General features: G+C 31.3%; 1 protein-coding gene across 1 annotated transcript in view; it reads left to right on the forward strand.

Annotated features, from left to right (window-relative positions):
• The first annotated feature begins 580 nt into the window (after nt 1-580).
• The window catches only part of LOC107447930 (Cyclic nucleotide-gated ion channel subunit B), a 109,135-nt gene continuing 89,174 nt past the window's right edge, over nt 581-20,541 (forward strand). The window contains exon 1 of the mRNA XM_071182097.1: nt 581-705. Within this exon, the coding sequence (XP_071038198.1) occupies nt 664-705 (42 nt within the window). The 5' untranslated portion in view covers nt 581-663. The remainder of the gene's footprint in view (nt 706-20,541) is intronic.

The following is a 20,541-nucleotide window of genomic DNA, read 5'->3' on the forward strand; positions in this document are numbered from 1 at the left end:
AGATCTAAATTTATACATATATATCAAATGATAATGTATGTAGCTTCTGAAAAATTCAAAAAGCATATTCTTATCTAGTCGTGGACGAATATTTTTTCCTAACAACAACAAAAAAGAAACTTTTCAAAAAAATATAAAAGTAAATAACAGTTTTTAAAAAGACATGATTGATTCCCGAATAGATAAAGTGAAATATATACGCACATACATTTTGAAGATACTTAAAAATTTCACAGTGTAATTATCAGGTTTCGTATATTTGATTTAATTACTTATAATTAATCGTGGTCTAAATCAATGGAAATTAAATCATCTAAATCAAAATATAAAGTGATAAATCGTGAAATTTACTGTAATTTTAAATATCCAAATTATCCTCCTGTTTAATACGGAAGATATCAGCTTGCAAGCTTTCTAAAAACTTAGAGCATTTTATGTTCTTAGTTTATTAGTTATTGTCATATCAACAACCGTAAAATTTGCTATCAAGGTCTTTTATGATCATTCACAAGAGATGGCAGCACCAACTATGACAATTCATCACATTTCTAAATGATTTTTTTTTTTAAATTCTGAGGACATTCTTATGATTGAATTCCCACGATTTTGCCACATTTTTCGAATCGATGTGAAAACATTTGACAGATCGTTTTTCTATCAAGGATGGGGATTCTCTCGGAGCAATTTACCGATCTCAGTCAAAAGGTAAGGATAGATACATATGTTATGGGAATATCTAAATATTTGTTCATTTGCATATTATGCGGGTGATAACTTCAGCATCGTGTTGAAGGTGAGGAATAAATAAATTGCGCAAATAGCACGGTTGTAATAAAGGTTTTATTTTCATATTATTACTTGATCATAACGTTGGCGATGATTAGGAATGTGATATATGTCCGCCCAAAAGTAATTTCAATGTAAAAATGTTATTTCTTAAAAGTAATTTCCCAGGTAAGATAATGTTATTTTAGTTTAATAAAAAATAATCTTAAATTATGATAAATAGTTGCCAAATTATATGAGTTTTATGAAAAATTCTGTTTTTTTATTCAAAGTTAGGCAAAAGGTTAATTTTTCCTATTAATTCTTGTATTCTTCAAATATCCTAAAAGTAATTTCAAAGCAAAAATTTTATTTCGTAAGCATAATTCGCCACGTAGGATAATGTTGTTTTATATTAATAAGAAATAATTTTAAATTATGCTTAATAGCTGCCAAATTTTATGTAAAATTCTATTTTTATATTCAAAGTTAGAGCAAAATGTTTGTTTTTCTTATTAATTCTTGGATTTATAAACTCAAATGTCGGCCCAAAAGGAATTTCAAGAAAAAGAATTATTTCATAAATTGAATACCCCAGGTAGTTATTTTATATTAATCTATAATTAATATATATAATGTTATATAATATAATGTTAATATTAATATTATATAATATTAATATCATATAATGTTAAATTAATATAAATAAATAATATTATTTGATATTAATGGAAAATAATTTGAAATTACGCTGAATAACTGCCAAATTTTATGTAAATTTCTATTTTTAAATTTATAATTAAAACAAAATTTTTACTTTCCAAAAATAATTGCATGATAAAAGTGATATTTCTGTAATATAGCTCCCCAGGTAGGAAAGGGTAATTTTATATTAATGAAAAATTATTAATTAATTTGCTGAATAGCTGCCTAATTTTATGGGTTTTATGTAAAATTCTATTTTATATTCAAAATTAGAGCGAAATGTTTGTTTTTCTTATTAATTCTGGTATTTATAAATGCAAATGCCCTTCTAAAAGTAATTTCAGGACAAAAATGTTATTTCTTTATTATATTTTCCCAGGTGGGATAATAAAATATGATTTTAAATTATGATTAATCGCTACCGAATTTTGTGGATTTTATGCCAAATTCTATGTTTAAGTTTTAAGTTGAAACAAAATGTTTATTTTTTTTTAATTAATTCTAGGATTTATAAATGCAATTTAAAATTATTTTAATCAATTCTACATCTAAATAAATATTTATAAAAGATAATGTCACCATTGTTCGGAATTTTTATATTAGTTTCAACCGCTAACCTGCCAGAATCTTTTATTCTTCCCATGGAAAAAGTGCTTTTATGAAAAACGTGGCAGCAGGTTTGCATGCAACTGTTTGATTACAACAAAATATTTATATCACAAGATATTAAATTTTATATAGTTATAAAATTTTGGTTGATAGTATATTCAGTTTCATAACTTGTAAGAATTAAGAATAAGACATTTGAGTTACCTGTCTAATATTTTGAAAAAGAGAGATGTTTTAAAAATGCATTAGAAATGGGGATGTTAACAAACTATTTTCCGTATATATCTGCTAGTTATGGACACGCCCTCGTTTTCATAGGGCATTGTTGCCTTTCAGAAATTATGCATTGTCACATATAGAGAATAATTCAGTGTTTGGCTTTTTTTTTTTTTTTTTTTTTTGCACTGAAACTCTTGGTTAAGCAACAGCACTTTATTAATATCTTTACTGAATATTAAAGTTCACTACTATGACAAGCGTTCTGTGACCCAATACTTTCCTGAGTTATCAATGCTTTTAGTCGATAAAGCTATCCAAACTTTCACAAAAATTATTATTTTCATTAAACGTTTTTCAAAACAGCATCGTCTCTGAAAAAACTAACTGCACCATCCTGTTTGTGAATGTATCCACTAACGCGTGGAAAAGAAAAATCAACGGGATATCGCCCCATCTTGTGGGAAAGGATTAATAAAATTGCATATAAATGCTTTGTTAAAAATAACATCCTTGCTCGACAGTAACAATGGATCTTTCTCTTCGAAATAAACTAAAATAAAGAGATTTTTTACGAGGTCTATCTATAATTAAGAGATATGGAAGGAAAACTATGAGATGTTATTTTGCCCATACATTTAACCTCCAAGTCAATAATTTTGTTATCAATCATTTCCGTATGTTATTCAGCCGATAGTCCAGGGCCTTTGAAAAATATGTCACACATTATCATAAAAATTTAAAAAACGTTATGTAAGCTTTTCTGAACTGCGTAACCTTAATAAACAGTGTGAAAGGACATGAGCATCTTTCAAGTAAATCTCAGAGATGTAAGCTCTGAGATTTACTTGATTAAATTGCTTGATTAAATTTCCTATTTAATAAATTTCGTAATTAAATTTCGCTATTAATAAATGATTTGATTAAATTTCCTAATTAACAAAATACTTGATAAATTACGTACTTGATAGACAGCTTACATGATTAACTAATGAAATCTATGAAGATATGTCTATATATAATGATATGTATATATAATGATATGTATATGTTACGGTGAATGACCGAAATCTGGAGAATGTCGACTCTCACCGGTGAATGTCAACAATCACATGGTCGCTTTAGTGAATGTCCGAAATATTTGTTATATTCAATTTTATATTAATTTATTCGTTGATATTATTATATTTATTTGATATTTTAATACTTACTGACGATAGATTAGAAGTGGCACTGAACCTTAAAAAAAACATCAGTGTAGGGTATACCGGTCAAATGTAAATGTATGGCCCGATACTCCAAACACTGATGTTTCTTCTGATCTATCATCAGTAAATATTAAAATATCGAATAAATGTAATTATATCCACGAATAACAAAGCGACTATGTGATTGTCAACATTCACCGGTGAAAGTCAGCAACCACCGATTTCGCTCATTCACCGTAACATATATATCAAATGATAATGTATGTAGCTTCTGAAAAATTCAAAAAGCATATTTTATTTGAATACTTTTAAAAGGTTAAGCTTTTCTTGCAAGAAAATGTTTAGATTTCCAAGACGATAAAATTACTTTTTGCTTGACATTTTTAACTTTCGAAAAACAGCGAAATCTAGAATTCTGTGTGTAATTGAAACGGATATACTGAAAGAGATTAAAAGATTTTGTTTTAAGAATCGGCAATTAAAAATGAGCAATGCATGCTAAGTTTGGAACGGGAAAAAACCATCTTTTAACTGGATAAAATTCAAAACTTCATTAGAAAAGTACTAATTTTGATAATTAAAGAAGAGACAAAAGTTAATGTTCCCGCAGTTATGATACCCATATTCAGTAGTAATATTAGTGATTTCAGTTCCATTAAATCAGATTACAATTTTACTTGATAACGTGTGGAATCCTGAAGAAATAGCTCATATCTTAAGCAAGATGGTATAGTTAATTTCTTTTAACTTACACAACATTCATTTTTCATTAGCCTACTTCAATATTTAAAAATATCAAGCCAATCAGTACGGTAAACTAAGTATGATGTTTATTTTGTTCAAACTTTTTTAATGAAATTTAAGGTTACATTGAATTTTTGATTTCTTCGAAATGTCCTTTAAAATCACTACTTTTTTTGTTTTGCACTTGTGCTTAAACTTTTTACTCGCTACCCTTAAAAATCAAACCGTTTTACTTTTTTAAAAATATATTTGTTCTTTTATTGATTTCTTTTTTAAGAGTAATGTTCTTATATATGTCCGTATTTATATGTGTGTGAATTACTGAATTAGTTTAATGATTAAGAATGTTTCGTGTTTACTTTTAAGAACATGAAATAGATTTTATTACAAATATTTATTTACCACTATAATTGTACGCTCTGTCCTGGAATGTAATCAATTCTCATCTATTCGCAATGTCGTTGTAATAAAAAGAGGAAATAAACTGCACACCAACGAAAAACTAGTCTGCGCAAATAGACCGGAATTTTACACAGTATGGTCTCTGTAAAAATGTTACCTTACAGCATGAGTTTTTCGGCAGAAAAGAAAAATTTCATCCACAGATTTGTATAGCGTTTACTAGAATACTGATATTGATCAATCCAAAAGGCTGGAAGGAAGTTATTAAAAGGGATCGCACAGTCCTTAGAAAAATTTAAAAAGAAATGTTAATATTCTAATAAAGTAGTTAAAGATTTCTTTATTTAGCTTTCATCCTAATCTAAAATCTCTATATTCTTAGAATTGTTTTGGTAACACAGTACAAGCCCTGGTGGGTTCTTACTGATTTATCGGTTCTGACATGACTCGAAGAGATATGATAATGACATAGCTATGCATATAGTCAACGGGTACGAATACCAGCGATGGTTGGTCGTTACGAATTCCTCACCCTGCTCGTACGACTACGGTGCTAATATAAAATATCCTCAGTGGTAGACGGATAATGGGTTAGACTTCCCTTGCTGTCAGACTGGCTGTGGAAAGTTTTCGTGGCCTTCCTATCCATGCAACAGAAACAGAGATGCCAACTGCTCCGGACACGCCAAAATAACGGGGGGGGGGGAAACGGTAAATAACTACGAAGTAAATTTTTCGAGCATTTTACTATTTTTGTGTACTTTTTAAAAGGTATAGCATGACATAAGTACTATAAAGTGGTGAATTGGGTAAGCCAACCAATTATTTAGAAATAGTCTACTAAAAATCTACTAAATTGATTTTATTAAACCAGGAATCACAATTGATCACACCACTTTAAAATATATATTTGTTGTCCGGAGCAAGCATCTCTGCAGGAATGCTGGTTAGTTCCATCAAAAAGTCCTCCATGAAGGCTATTTTCTCCCAATACTTGATCCAGGAGTTCCCTTGTCTTCTGGATTGAGTTCAAAATTACAAGGCTACGGAGCATTAGTATTTGTAAACCCAACATTATGGAACGTTAATACAACGGACTACATCAAAAGGTACTGTCTGCTGCGTATTTAAACATTTCAGGTTAACTTGGCATTTGCTAGAGAACTTATTTATTATATTTTTTAACTGAAATTTTTTTTTAAATACAATTTTTAAAAAATTGCATTTCAACAAAATTTCAAACTCAACTAAGGTTCATACGTATAAAATATCATTCTCTCGCTTCAAGTCAATTTACCAACTTTTTTTAAAGAATTATCTTTTATATATTTATCAAATTGGAGAATAATCATAAGCTGGGTAAATATAATAATTCCATAATTAGAATCAGGGCTTGTAAGCCTTGGGAAGAAAGTAAAAAATATATGTAGTGTTAACTCCGGTCGATTATAAAACATTTTCGGGTGGTAGTCTATTAATATGCAGTTCTTGGTTAAATAAATTCAATTTATTAGATTTTTATCTACCACTGTTTCTAAAATAATTCGGTGTATTATATTATTCGCCACTTGGTTCGCTCAAGATAAGCCATAAAAGCAACTCCATTGCCTGCTTACCTCATTGCTCAACCAAAACTGTTTTAAAATTCCAGATGAATGGTATAGGGGCCGCTTCGCGGTCCAGGTGCCCAATAAAATCGAAACACTAGGACTCGCTCAAGATAAGCATTACCGTTTGAAAAGTAAACAAAATTAGGCAAATATAAAAAAATTTTAGTTTGTAGTTGTCTACCGTTATTACAATTATTATGGCATGTCCGGAGCAGATGACAACTCTGTATTAACTTCCATTGCAGAGAAAAAAACTCACAATTGAGTAAAAAGGATCTAAATATTGTCAGTTACAGGTATTTAATCTTTCCATTCGAGGCTTTTATACAATTGAAAAAAAAAAGCAACCACTGACATTTTATCAGACAAGCCCTGCTGTTTGCACTGTAACACATGGAGACCGATTAATACTAAACATATCATAACCGGTCAAATGACCGTTTAACCGGTTAACGCCCAGCGTCATATATTTAGGACAGTTCCTTTTTTCAAAGACATTCGTTGTGGTAGGAAACTTTTTTCAGCATTTTCATTTATCTGGGTGAATTAAAAGATTCTCAGTTACCACAATGATTTAGTTATTTCTGATTAGATCTAAATATTTAAGGTGCAAGTACTCTTTAATCTATCAAAGACTTTTTGAATACCCTGACAGTAGAAAAACCAATTAAATTCGATAATATATTATACCATTTCTTCTATGAAACAACTTTTTGTATCATTTCAATACATAAATTCACAACAAAGCGGGTTAAGAACTTTTACGTCAAAAATGCACTTATCATCTTATCGTTTTTGCACATTTGACTTCTTGACTTTTTCTAACAACTATGTATAGTTAATATTCTATTATTATTTTTTGTATTTTGCTTGTTTCGAATAATACATGTCGTATACCTATTTCTACCACAACCTGTTTTTTGACCGAGAGAACTATTTATTGCTTTTTATGGTTATCGGAACAGAAATTACGATGTAATGCGTATTCAGCGTATTGCATTCGATTAGTTGCACATTTCTGCAAAGACTGTTGCGTAGTGAGTTCAATTAGAATAACTGTGAATTCAAATTTCAAGAAAGTACCTAAAATTTTAGATTGGAATTTTTGTGTTAAAAAAATAGACAAAAACTAAATGTTTTAGTAAGTAGCTTATATTTTATTTTGATAGCTTTATATTATTTCTAACTAACTGTCAGTTTTTACCCAGAAAAATATCGAAGCAATAAAGACAGCACAAGTTCTTAGAAGAAATAACATTAACTCTAAGAATAATTATAAGAATTATAATTCTTATAATTATAGGAATTGTAGAAATAATAGTAATTAGAAGAAATATGTTTGCGGAAAATGTACAATGGAAACACCCAGTACATGTGAAAGATGCGTTGAGCAATGAATTAAAAATCCTTATTCTTTGTGTTTGTAAAACATAAAAATTAGCAATATACAATTTTGTTTAATTATGGTGAAGTTTTTTTAGCTTATTTCCTTCCTAACATCCACATTTCATACAATCTATCAAGAAACATAAAGTCCGCTCATTTGACCGGCTATGGTAGAAATAGGTATAGATTAAGTGTTGGTATGTTTAGTTTTATAAGTATTAAAGTGTAAATATCTTAACATTCAGAGTGGCACATAATTTATGGTATCAGATAGGATCATTCCAATGCAAAGAATTAGAATACTCTAAAAGTTACAAACATAATGATATACAATTTTCATCTAAATATTGATCAGACATTTTAAAATTTTGCAGATGCGTACGAACCTTGGAAAAATACTTGTATATTTCTCCTAAAATGCAGAGATTTTTTTTTATATTTCATAACCGTCGTTGAACAGCCGACCCAAATTTTTGAGTTAGCGACTGCTAATGTTCAACTCAATGCCTTGTAATTTTGAACCCAATCCAGAAGACAAGGGAACTTCTGGAACAAGTATAAAGGAGAAATTTGCCTTCGTAGAGGACTTTTTGATGGAACTAACCCGCATTTGCGTTACATGGCGAGGAAAACCACGAAAACCTCCCCCGGCTATCCTGACGGCAAAGGGGCTCTATCCCATGATCCGTCTGCCACGGAGGATATTTCAAGTCAGCACTGTGGAGGGTGCAAGCCGAATGCGGAACTCGTATCGACCAGATATTGCTGGGATTCGAACCCAGTTCACCTCATTGGAAGGCTAACGCTCTATCCCCTGAGCCATCGCGGCTCTAATATGCAGAGATTGTAAAATATGGAAACACTTCTTTACTAACTCTAAATAAAGATTCTTTCTTATAGCAGTAAATATTTTGGAGGATTTTACAAGACAAAACTCTTGGCAGAGTATAAAAGATCATGTTTGAAGCTTTTAAAAATGGTGTCATTTTTACCCATGTAATATTGGGATCAACCAAAATGATGAAGAGAGGAAGGTAAAAACTTATATCTAGCCTTAACCCTTTCGCGCCGACAGTCACAAATACGTGCCAGCATAAAACAGTATCAACCAGGGTAAAAAGGTAAAACTGGTAATCAAAGTAATTCTTTAGCAGTTTATTTGTAGGCGGAGTTATACTTGTTTGATTTATTTAACTCACCATTACTTTGTTCAAAATAAAACTATTTAGTTATACTTTGATCTAACATTGATTATATATATGATTAAACGAACAATAATTAAAGCAAAAGCAAATTTAGTCTGTCAAATTAGAAACGACTACATTTAAGTTACCATTTTTTATTTAATTACTTCCTGATCCTGATTTTGTACGAATGCTTTTCTGAATCACCCGTCCCCAAGGGGTTAATGCCAGCAATTTTGGAATAATTCTAACAGATTGTAATATTTATATCAGAATACATTTTCAGTTATAGGGGTATTGGAAAAGAAAATAAGCTTGAATTTTCCTACGCTCATTTTAATCGATGCAAAATATGAAAAGGACAATATTTCTAAAAGTTTCAGGAATCTTTGAAGTTATGCCATCTACTTTTTTAAGTGAAATCTTCAAAAATATTTACTGCTAAAAGAGAGATTGTTTACATTGAGTAAGTATTGAACTATTTCCATTATTTTATTCAAACCCTGTATCAACAATAAGCAGTTATGCAAAAAATATATAATAAATAGCATGTAAAAATTTTAAGTTTTTAGTGAAGCTATGAAATATTCTACTCGAAAATCACTACTAAAATTGAAAATCTGCCCAAGAAATTGTATGTTCTGTATTTAATGGAATCCTCAGAAAGCTGAAACGGCCACGAATGTTTCAGTCGTCAAGCTATAATTTTTTATTTAGCGCGTTTTTAAGAGATAAGAAGAGAATGTCCACATATACGGACTGGGGTAATGGAGAGTTTAATACTGAACAAAAAAATAATTTCATTGTTAGATATGCTTATTTGAAAAAAATTAAGCGGAGTGGTGGACACAAATTTATAATAATACTTATTACAGTAACTTAATAATTAACCCTTTCCCGCCGACTGTCACAAATACGTGACAGCATCAAACTGTATCAATCAGGATAAAAAGATAAAACTGGTAATCAAAGTAATTCTTTAGCAGTTTATTTGTGGGCGGAGTTATAATTGTTTGATTTATTTAATTCACCAATNAACATTCAGAGTGGCACATAATTTATGGTATCAGATAGGATCATTCCAATGCAAAGAATTAGAATACTCTAAAAGTTACAAACATAATGATATACAATTTTCATCTAAATATTGATCACACATTTTAAAATTTTGCAGATGCGTACGAACCTTGGAAAAATACTTGTATATTTCTCCTAAAATGCAGAGATTTTTTTTATATTTCATAACCGTCGTTGAACAGCCGACCCAAATTTTTGAGTTAGCGACTGCTAATGTTCAACTCAATGCCTTGTAATTTTGAACCCAATCCAGAAGACAAGGGAACTTCTGGAACATGTATAAAGGAGAAATTTGCCTTCGTAGAGGACTTTTTGATGCAACTAACCCGCATTTGCGTTACATGGCGAGGAAGACCACAAGAACCTACCCCGGCTAGCCTGACGGCAAGGGGACTCTAACCCATGATCCGTCTGCCACTGAGGATATTTCAAGTCAGCACTGTGGTGTGTGCAAGCCGGTTGCGGAATTCGTATCGACCAGATATTGCTGGGATTCGAACCCAGTTCATCTCATTGGAAGGCGAACGCTCTATCCCCTAAGCCATCGCGGCTCTAATATGCAGAGATTGTACTAAAATATGGAAGCACTTCTGTACTAAATCTAAGTAAAGATTCTTTCTTTTAGCAGTAAATATTTTGGAAGATTTTACAAGACAAAACTCTTGGCACAGTATAAAGGATCACGATTGAAGCTTTTAGAAATGGTGTCATTTTAACCCATGTAATATTGGGATCAACCAAAATGAAGAGAGGAAGGTAAAAACTTATATCTAGCCTTAATGCCAGCAATTTTGGAATAATTCTAACAGATTGTAATATTTATATCAGAACACATTTTCAGTTATAGGGGTATTGGAAAAGAAAATAAGCTCTAATTTTCCTACGCTCATTTTATCGATTCAAAATATGAAAAGGACAATATTTCTAAAAGTTTCAGGAATCTTTCAAATTGTGCCATCGACTTTTTTAAGAGAAATCTTCAACAATTTACTGCTAAAAGAGAGATTGTTTACATTGAGTTAGTATTGAACTATGTCCATTATTTTATTCAAATCCTGTATCAACAATAAGCAGTTATGCAAAAAATCTATAATAAATAACATGTAAAAATTTTAAGTTTTTAGTGAAGCTATGAAATATTCTACTCGAAAATCGCTACTAAAATTGAAAATCTGCCCAAGAAATTGTATGTTCTGCATTTATTGGAATCCTCAGAAAGCTTAAACGTCCACGAATGTTTCAGTCAAGGTAAAGCTATAATCTTTTATTTAGCGCGTTTTTAGGAGATAAGAGGAAAATGTCCACATATATGGACTGAGGCATCAACTCCTGCATCAGAAAGCCTCCACACGGTTTCTTATAAGTAGTCTGCGCAGACTATTTAAAAAGTGAACCACTTGTGCGCATGAACCCAAATTCTTTTATAAGAGTAATTGGGAAAAATTTATGATATATATTTGAGAATTGAATCTGTAGTGGTTGACAAGTAAATAAAACAAACCAAAAATATTCATTAATTAAACAAATTTTTAGACAAACATTTGCTACCACTTTCTAATTTTAATAGATTTCATATTAAATGGTTCTTTCACTGATTGGTTTACCTTCATTTTGGTCTTAACGGACTACCTACAAAAAACCGTGTAGAGGCTTTAAGTTACAGGAGGCGTTGACTGAGGTAATGGAGAGTTTAATATGGAACAAAAAAGTAATTTCATTGTTAGATATGTTTATTTGAAAAAAATTAAGTGGAGTGGTGGACACAAATTTATAATAATACTTATTACAGTAACTTAATAATCAACCCTTTCTCGCCGACTGTCACAATAGAGATGCCAACTGCTCCGGAGACGCCAAAATAATTTAAATAACGGTAAGTAACTCGAAGTAAATTTTGCAAATATTTGACTATATTTGCTAGCTTTTTAAAAGGTACAGCATGACATTATTACTGCAACTAATAAATTTTTCCAGAGTACCTAGCCTGATAAGGCTATCTGTTCTTTCATCTCGATGAGAGGAGGAGGAGGGAAGGGGGAGCGTCGTAAAATCGTATGATTACGAAATCGCATATTGACATTATTACAGAGATGCCAACTGCTCCGGACATGCCAAAATAATTTAAAAAACAGTAAATAGCTACAACTAAAATTTGCAAATATTTGACTAATTTTGTTTGCTTTTTAAAAGGTTTAGCATAACTTGACAGTAACAAAGTGGCGAATTATATAATCTTTTAAATTATTTAGAAATAGTGGTGGATAAAAGCCTAATAAATTGAACTTTTTAAACCAAGAATCACAATTAATAAACTACCACTCGAAAATATTTATTCGCCGTCCGGAGCAAGTTGGCATCTCTGTTATTACTATAACGTGGTGAATAATATAAGCCTACGAATTATTTAGAAATAGTGGTGGATAAAAATCTACTAAATTGAATTCATTAAACCAGGAATTACAATTGATAAACTACCACTTTAAAAAATATATTTGCTGTCCGGAGCAAGTTGGCATCTCTGTCACAAATACATGGCAGCATAAAACTGTATCAACCAGGGTAACAAGATAAAACTGGTAATGAAAGTATTTCTTTAGTAGTTTATTTGTGGACGGAGTTATAATTAATTGATTTATTCAATTCACCATTACTTTGTTCAAAATAAAACTATTTAGTTATACTTTGAATTAACATTGATTATATATATGATTAAACAAACAATAATGAAAGTAAAAGCAAAGTAAGTCTGTCAAATTAGCAACAACTACATTTAAGTTACCGCTTTTTATTTAATTACATCCTGATTTTGATCTTGTACGAATGCTTTTCTGAATCACCCGTCCCCAAGGGGTTAATCGACTAGAACTGGAACACATAATTTTGAAAATTTTATCAAAATACCGTATTGTGTATTTTAAATGATTTAGTGCTTATAGATTAATTCAAATAGTATATTGATTTTCACAGAATGAAAAGGTTTAAACGAAAAATTCAAATTTCATTTCATACGTAAATTATTGTACAAGATTGCAACGGGTGACAAAAAAATGCAAAAACTGGAAACTAATAAAATTCAAAATTTTATTTTAAAAAATTAAATTCAGATCTTTCTAGCATATTCTTTTTTCAGTTTACATCTGAAAAGAATTAAAAGGAATGACTATGCTTTGATTTGAATTTTATTCGAATAAAATCATTCGAATTATTTAAGTCGCACTGAAAGGTATTAAACACGGAGTTCATAACTACGAAATAAATATTTTCTTTATTTCTTGTAAAAAAACATTTGCAGTGGTAGCTATATAACAATAGATTTTTATAATTGTATCCTGAAATATTTTACTATGCGAACTCATAGGTAATATTTTTTTAGAGAAATTAGGTTAGGACATTTTTATATTTATTTAATTATTTATGAATAATGGTGATTAAAATCCTTATTAATCAATTTTGTAAAACGAAGATAAAACTTTAATGAGCACATTTTATTACTCTTTAAAAGTAAAATCTCCCACTAAAATCAGGAGATAATGTGACTATAAAATTTGTTTTTTTCCTAATTTCCAAATAAAATTTTTTTTTCTATTTTTTGTGTTTGTTATTTTTTTACTTCACATCGGAAAAAAATATTAAAATATCCTAAACGTATTTATAGAATTACACGATTCTAGTTTGAAACATTTCTTCAAATATTTTGCAAGCAAAATTAGAATTGTTTTTAAAATATTTTAAGGAAAAGAAGTAAAACGAAAAAAAATTATTTTGATTGAGAGCCGATATATATTCTACTGTTTTAATTTCTTTCAATATTTCAAAACTTTTTATTTATTTCTAAAACTATTTTGCAAATCAATTAAATATATTTAAGGAACTTAAGAACTTTTATTTTGTTCCGATCTTAAATTTCATGTTTCTCAAATAAAATATAATCACCGGTGATCATTAATCTAATTACCTTTTCTTTTTTTTAAGGAAGAAAAAAAGAAAGATTACTTCAATAACTCAGATTTTATATCAAGATAAAAGTCTTTAAGGACGAGTAAAATTTATTTAATAACTATAATTAACGTTTTAATCAAGATGCTGAATTACTCTTATTTCGCAATGATTAATTGGATTTTTAATTAGGTAAGGCATCTCAGAGAGAAAATTAACGTTAATCGATAACGAGGAAGATTTTTTTTCGTCTTCTTAACTATTCATTTAAGGAGTTCGAGAATTTCAGATACAATTTTTATTTGAAATAAAAAATTAAAAAAATAATCCTCAAATTCTCAAACGTAAAATAGTTTTTATTAAGATTGATTTATAATTAACTGATAAAATTTAATTAAATGTTTTTTTGTGAGTTGATGTTGATTAATAAAGCTACAAAAACTCTTCTTTAACGTAGGAATAAATCATGCGATTTATCCGAAAACCTTTTAATCCCTTTATACCTTTTAATCCCAAAAAAAAAGCATTTTTTATTGCTGAAAATTAATATGCGTTCTATCCTAGATTCGAAAATGGAAAATATTTCCTTAGCAAAGTTTTTTTCTTGACATATTGGTGGTGAAATATGATTTGTCCTATCCAGTTTTCCCTGTAATGCACCGAAGTCTTATCTTAAAAAATTACCATGTGATAACATGTTTATAAACTCTACTGCATACCTGTCAACTTTTACTCTTTCTGAGAATGGATTTTTCAAGTGGTAGTAAAACAATCAAAGAAAAACAATCTTACTCCATAATATATTTATATATTTACTACGTTTAAAGTCCGCCATCGAATCTATTTTAAGTATGCTTTTATATATTCGTTGTAATTATTTATATGTAGTGGCGGCCAAACTCATTTATAATTATTATTATAATTCAAAAAGTCTAATGGCACGACGTGAGTTTCGGTACCACTTTAAATACGAAATTAAAATCTTCCGGGAAAACCGGAAGAATTGGCAGCTATGTCTATTGCTTTAAGGTGGTTAAGTCAAATATTTGCATAAAATAATGTTTGAAATTAAGTCAAAAATATGTTGGAAAATAATTTTCGCTTGATAAATCAAAACTATCATCTTCCAACTGAGAGATAATAAGTTTACAATTCTCGGACTCACTCTCTGAATACATCATAACTATTTTGGCATACAACGGTAACGCTAATGAAAGCGAAATTACAGAAAATGATTTTGATTTCTATTCAAGGCAGAGAAATTCAATGCGAAAATTGTGAAGAAAGTGGGACAACTTGCGCCATCTCTTAGTAATATTCAGAAATACAAAAATATTCGTGGGATTTAAAAAGAGACGTAAGGATTTGAAAGAGAGTAGCGACGAAATCAATTTCATTGATGCAATTTTTCTCTTCGTCACATGGTATGCGACACCGAGCATACAGGCACAAAAACGTCGAAAGTAGAGAACGAACAGAGAAGGGATTTAAAGAGATTAAAATTAGAAACCTTTTCTAGCATAATTTATTTTTTATTTACTATTAAATGCGATTACAAACGATTTTTTGATTTTAAACATGAATAATTTACAATTTATGTCGTGGTCGTAGTTATGATTGGAAAATTAAATAAATTAAAACTGAATTGAGTTTTTACCACTTCTCACATTCGGTATTAAATATGGTATTAAAAAAAAGGAAAGAAGCTCTAAACCTCATACACTACTTTGGTTAATGCAAATGTTATATGGTTAAAAATGACACCATTTCTAATTGTTTCAAGCATGATACTTAAATTTGTGCCAACAATTCTGCCATGCAAAATGTTCCAAATTATTTGCTGTTAAAAAAAAGACTTAAAGTATTGAAGTGTTTCTATAATTTTGGCATGCTACATATCTCTAGCTTTTACACTTTTCAACACACAATTTCTTGGTGATTGAGAAATGCTTTTGCAATCAAGCTGAGTGTCAATTGGCAGACTGAAACTTTTGAATCTTTTTAAGAAATCTTGAGCTAAAATTGCCCCCTGCATCCCCTGTCCAAATGGAAGTCAAAAATTAAACTGAGTCAACTATTTTCTTAAGTAAATGTTTTCTTTGATTTATGCTTATAGAAACATTTGGAATTATAGACTCAATACTAATTGTCCGAAAAATAATGTTTGAAAATCGATTATAAAAACAAATTATTTTATTTTATAACCGTCGTTGAACAGGCCACCCAAGACAAGGGAACTCCTAGATCAAGTATTGGGAAAAATTTGCCTTCGCGGAAGACTTTTTGATGGAACTAACCCGCATTTGCGTTACATGGAGCGGAAAATCACTAAAACCTTCCTGATTGCAAGGGGACTCTAATTCATGATCCGAACACCCTTGAGGATATTTTACCTCAGCACTGTGGTCGTTGCGTGCCGAGTGCGGAATTCGTACTGACCAGCCTCGATGGGATTCGAAACCGGTTCACCTTATTGGAAGACGAATGCTCTGTCCCCTGAGCCACAGAGGTTCAAAAACAAATTATTGATCCTATAAGTGCAACACATTTAAATGTTTCCTTATAGATCTTTCTTACATCGATACATTGCTTCATGTGAGAATTTTCCTGACGCCAAAGGTATCTCGTTTATCCATATGTGGAATGTCCTTTTGGTCCTGGGTGCAAAATCTCTTTGTTTGGTGGCATGAAATGAAGTTCTTTCAATACTAACTTTCAATAATAAACTACCACTTGAAAATATTTATTCGCTGTCTGAACAAGTTGGTATCTCTGTGTATATGAATAAAACTATTTTTGTATGCTCTATATTGCAATAATTTCTTCAAACCATTTCAGTAACGATAATAATATTTAAAAAATTTCTCGAATTATGTGTTTCTAGTAATCTTGGCTTCGCCGGTCCCCGGTGACCCCCATGGCGTTCAATGTGTTAAATTGGAACACGAGAAAGGGTGTATTTTAATGTCTTCACAAACTATGCTCATCAACAGATTTCCCGGCGTAATCTCGTAAATTGTACTTTTTGGATTGTTTCACTCTCGTGTCACTAAACGGGCCCTCAAACAATAGTCCGAGGCATCGCCTCCAGTAACTGAATCACCTACACGTGGTTTCTTAATGATAGTCCGATCAGACCGTTGTTCAAGAAAACCAGTTTAAACAATAGACATTAAATATAAAATACAGTAAACACAAGAAAATGGTAGCAAATATATGTTTTCAGGTCTGTTTAATTTTTTAATATGGTTGGTTTATCTTACCCCTTAGCTATTCACCATATAATAATCCATTAAATATATGAATATTAAAATTAGATAAATATCTGCCAGGTAGTTTTAAGACATAAGTTAGGTTCATACGTAAAACTGGGTTACTTTTTATATTAATTGCATATACTACTTATTAAAATCAGTGTTGAGACCTTTCTGATATAGAAGGCAATGTCTGATTTCAAGAGTTTAGTCATCACATTTCGTTGTTATTGGACTTTCAAGCCTAACCACTTCGCGGTCTTGTGTTCGTGGTAGACTTAGAGTTTCTACAAGTAATCATTTATTACAATGACCGTCTTTATCATGAGAATAGAATTTCCTCTTCGGACTTGTTAAATTTCACATAAGATGTTATGAAAAGTCGTTGCTTCATGGCTTGCAACTGTAAATGAAAATGAATATCACCTAAATACCTATCCTTATTCCCGAGATGAGGCCTAATTCCTAATTCCGAGATCCTAATTTTTCTCGGTTATGGAATCCTAAATGATGAAGCATCTCTCCACGATATTCCCGGACTTTATAAACAAACTTATATAAAGACAATTGTGAACGTATTAACCAATAAAAGACTACTTTTTTTTAAAAAAAAATATTTAATAAAAGACAGAAAAAAAAATTTTTATCATTATTTCTTATCATCATTTCTTATCATAAATAATCTTCAACTATATGATGGGTCAGATAGTTGAATTCACTGCCTTGGAACTGAATCTAGTCCAGTTATGAACTTGTTTTTTGGTGTAAAGCTGATGGTGAATGAAATAAGCTTAATTGTGGCTTTCATTTAACTGAAAATTAAAAGAAACTGCTATAAACACTGGAAATAGATATCATACCTGCCAACTTTTAATCCTTTCCATTATCATTTTTCCCAGTGGTATTAAAACCTCAATTTTAAGTAAACAAATACGTTGTATTTGATGAAATTTAAGTTGACAACCATGATCATACCTGCCAGCTTTTGATCCTTTCCATTATGTTGTTTCCCAGTGGTAGTGGAATAGAATTAAAATTTCAATTTTAAGCAAAAAAATTAGCTTTATTTTGAAAGGCCTTAGCTGACTACTGTAGATAATAACGCATATTAATATCTAAGCTTATTTTTTTTTTAAGAATAGTGGTGATCAAAATCATTTAAAAAGTAAGTTTATTAAAAAAAAAGTAGTATATGTTTCTACCATTTTAAATATAAAAATAAAATTTTACGCCAAATGCGTAAAAGTTGGCAGGTATGCATGATAGTAACGCATATTGATACATGTGCTTAATTTTTGTAAGAATAGTGGTGATCAAAATAATTTAAAAATTAAATTTATAAAAGAAAAAAATAGTATATATTTACTACCATTTAAATATAAAAATAAAATCTTCCGGAAAATCCGGAAAAGTTGGCAGGTATGAGATGTTAACAAAACATTTTTTTTAACAACCGACTGTTAAAAACTGGTTAAAGCAAGTTGCAACGTATAATCACTTCCTAGTAAAATCGGGGGCATAATTTTTCACATAAACTCTGTAGAAACAAGTTAAGCTGAGTAATATGGGGGGTAGAACACTCAGCCAGACAACCGAGGCTCGAATCCCAGTGATGGCCGGTCAAATGAAACATGAATCAAAGTTCAGATACATCATTCGAGGTTTCACAGTGCTGAGAAAAAGAATTCCAAACTGATTGAGGGATCATAATTTACAGTCATCTTGCCCATGAAAGGTTTTCGTGTTTTTCTGCTACATTAAACGCAAATATGTGTTGGTACCTCTTAAAAAGTCTTTTAAAAAGGCAAATTTGTACAAATGCTTTATTTATGAGTTTTCTTGTCTGCTGGGTAGATAAAAGTACATTATTTGACAAAAGTAAACAGAAAACATTAATATACACTGCTCAAAAAAATTAGGGGAGCACATGGTTTTAGTGAAATTACGCAAATATTTACACTGATAAGTAACAAAAAAGTAATCATTTATAATGTAAGACCGAGCAGGAAAAAGAAGAAGAAAACTTCATATGCAAATAAAAGTTCATGACGTCACAAACCAGAAAAGAAGATAAGAGCAGAAATTGTGATGTAGCAGAGACGTCTGTTTCACTGCCGTAATTCAGAAAGTTAATTTCTCAGTTATTGTTTTTGAGAAAGGGTGACTTGAAAATGTCTCAACAACGTGATTTACCTGAATCCATTGCATGGCGGATCATCGGCAGACTGGAATCCGGGCAAACAAAACGCAGCGTGGCGGACGCTGTTGGAGTCAACAGAAGTGTCGTTGCAAGGCTATGGAACGATTCCAGGAGACTGGAAATGTGAGTTGTCGGCCAGGGCAAGGTCGGCCACGTGCAACAACTGCAGCTGATGACCGGTATATACAGTTAACAGCTCGTCGTAACAGAACAGACAATGCTATTCAGCTGCAAAGACAGTTTCTCGTGGCAACAGGACGAAGAGTTTCCACCTAAACAATACGGAATAGGCTCCATCAGAGTATGCTCGTAAGCCCATGGTCTGCATTCCATTGACCTCGAGCCACCGTGCGGCTAGCAGAAGATGGGCTGCTGAACATCAAGATTAGGAGCAACGCGATTGGAGCCATGTATTGTTTACAGACGAGTCTCGATTCAGTCTGGAGAGTGACACCCGACGTGTTTTGGTGTGGAGGGAAAGGGGAACTCGAAATAACCCCACTTTCATTCGTGAAAGGTCACACTACAGACGAGCTGGTTGGATGGTGTGGGGTGGAATAAGCATAGGTGGACGTACGGACCTGCATATCATTCGGAACGGTACTTTGACGGCCCGCAGATAAGCAGACGAGATATTGAGACCTCATGTCATACCCTACGCAGCAGCCATTGGTGATTCCCTTGTTTTACAAGATGATAATGCGAGACCACATACAGATCGTCTTGTGAAGAGCATGCTGGAAGCTGAAACAATATAACGTATGGAATACCCTACACCCTCTCCTGACCTGAATCCAATCGAGCATGTTTGGGACGTGCTCGGGCGACGCATTGCTGCGAGACCAAGCCCTCCATTAACTCTCCGTGAGTTGGAGATTGCCCTTCTTTAGGAGTGGAACTGTATTCCCCGAACTCTCATCGATACCATCATCGCATCCATGAGAAACAGGTGTGCAACAGTCTTAGCTGTTCGAGGAGACCACATGCCTTATTAACAGTACTGCATCACTTCCAAACATTACTTTTTTATCGTTTACATGTAAACCAATTGTTGCCTTAAATCAGCTTTTTGTTTTTTTTCCATAGTTTCCATGAATTAAAGATTAATTCCATATGTTTTTACGTCTTTTTTTCTGTATCGTGCATTGATACGTATGCACTATCCATTTCATGCAGCTCTGTGGATGTTTCGCACGACTTTCTTACTTTCTTTGCTTGCTCCCCTAATTTTTTTGAGCAGTGTAT

Source organism: Parasteatoda tepidariorum, chromosome 6 (genome assembly GCF_043381705.1).
Source record: "Parasteatoda tepidariorum isolate YZ-2023 chromosome 6, CAS_Ptep_4.0, whole genome shotgun sequence".
In the NCBI taxonomy this organism is placed as follows: domain Eukaryota; kingdom Metazoa; phylum Arthropoda; class Arachnida; order Araneae; family Theridiidae; genus Parasteatoda; species Parasteatoda tepidariorum.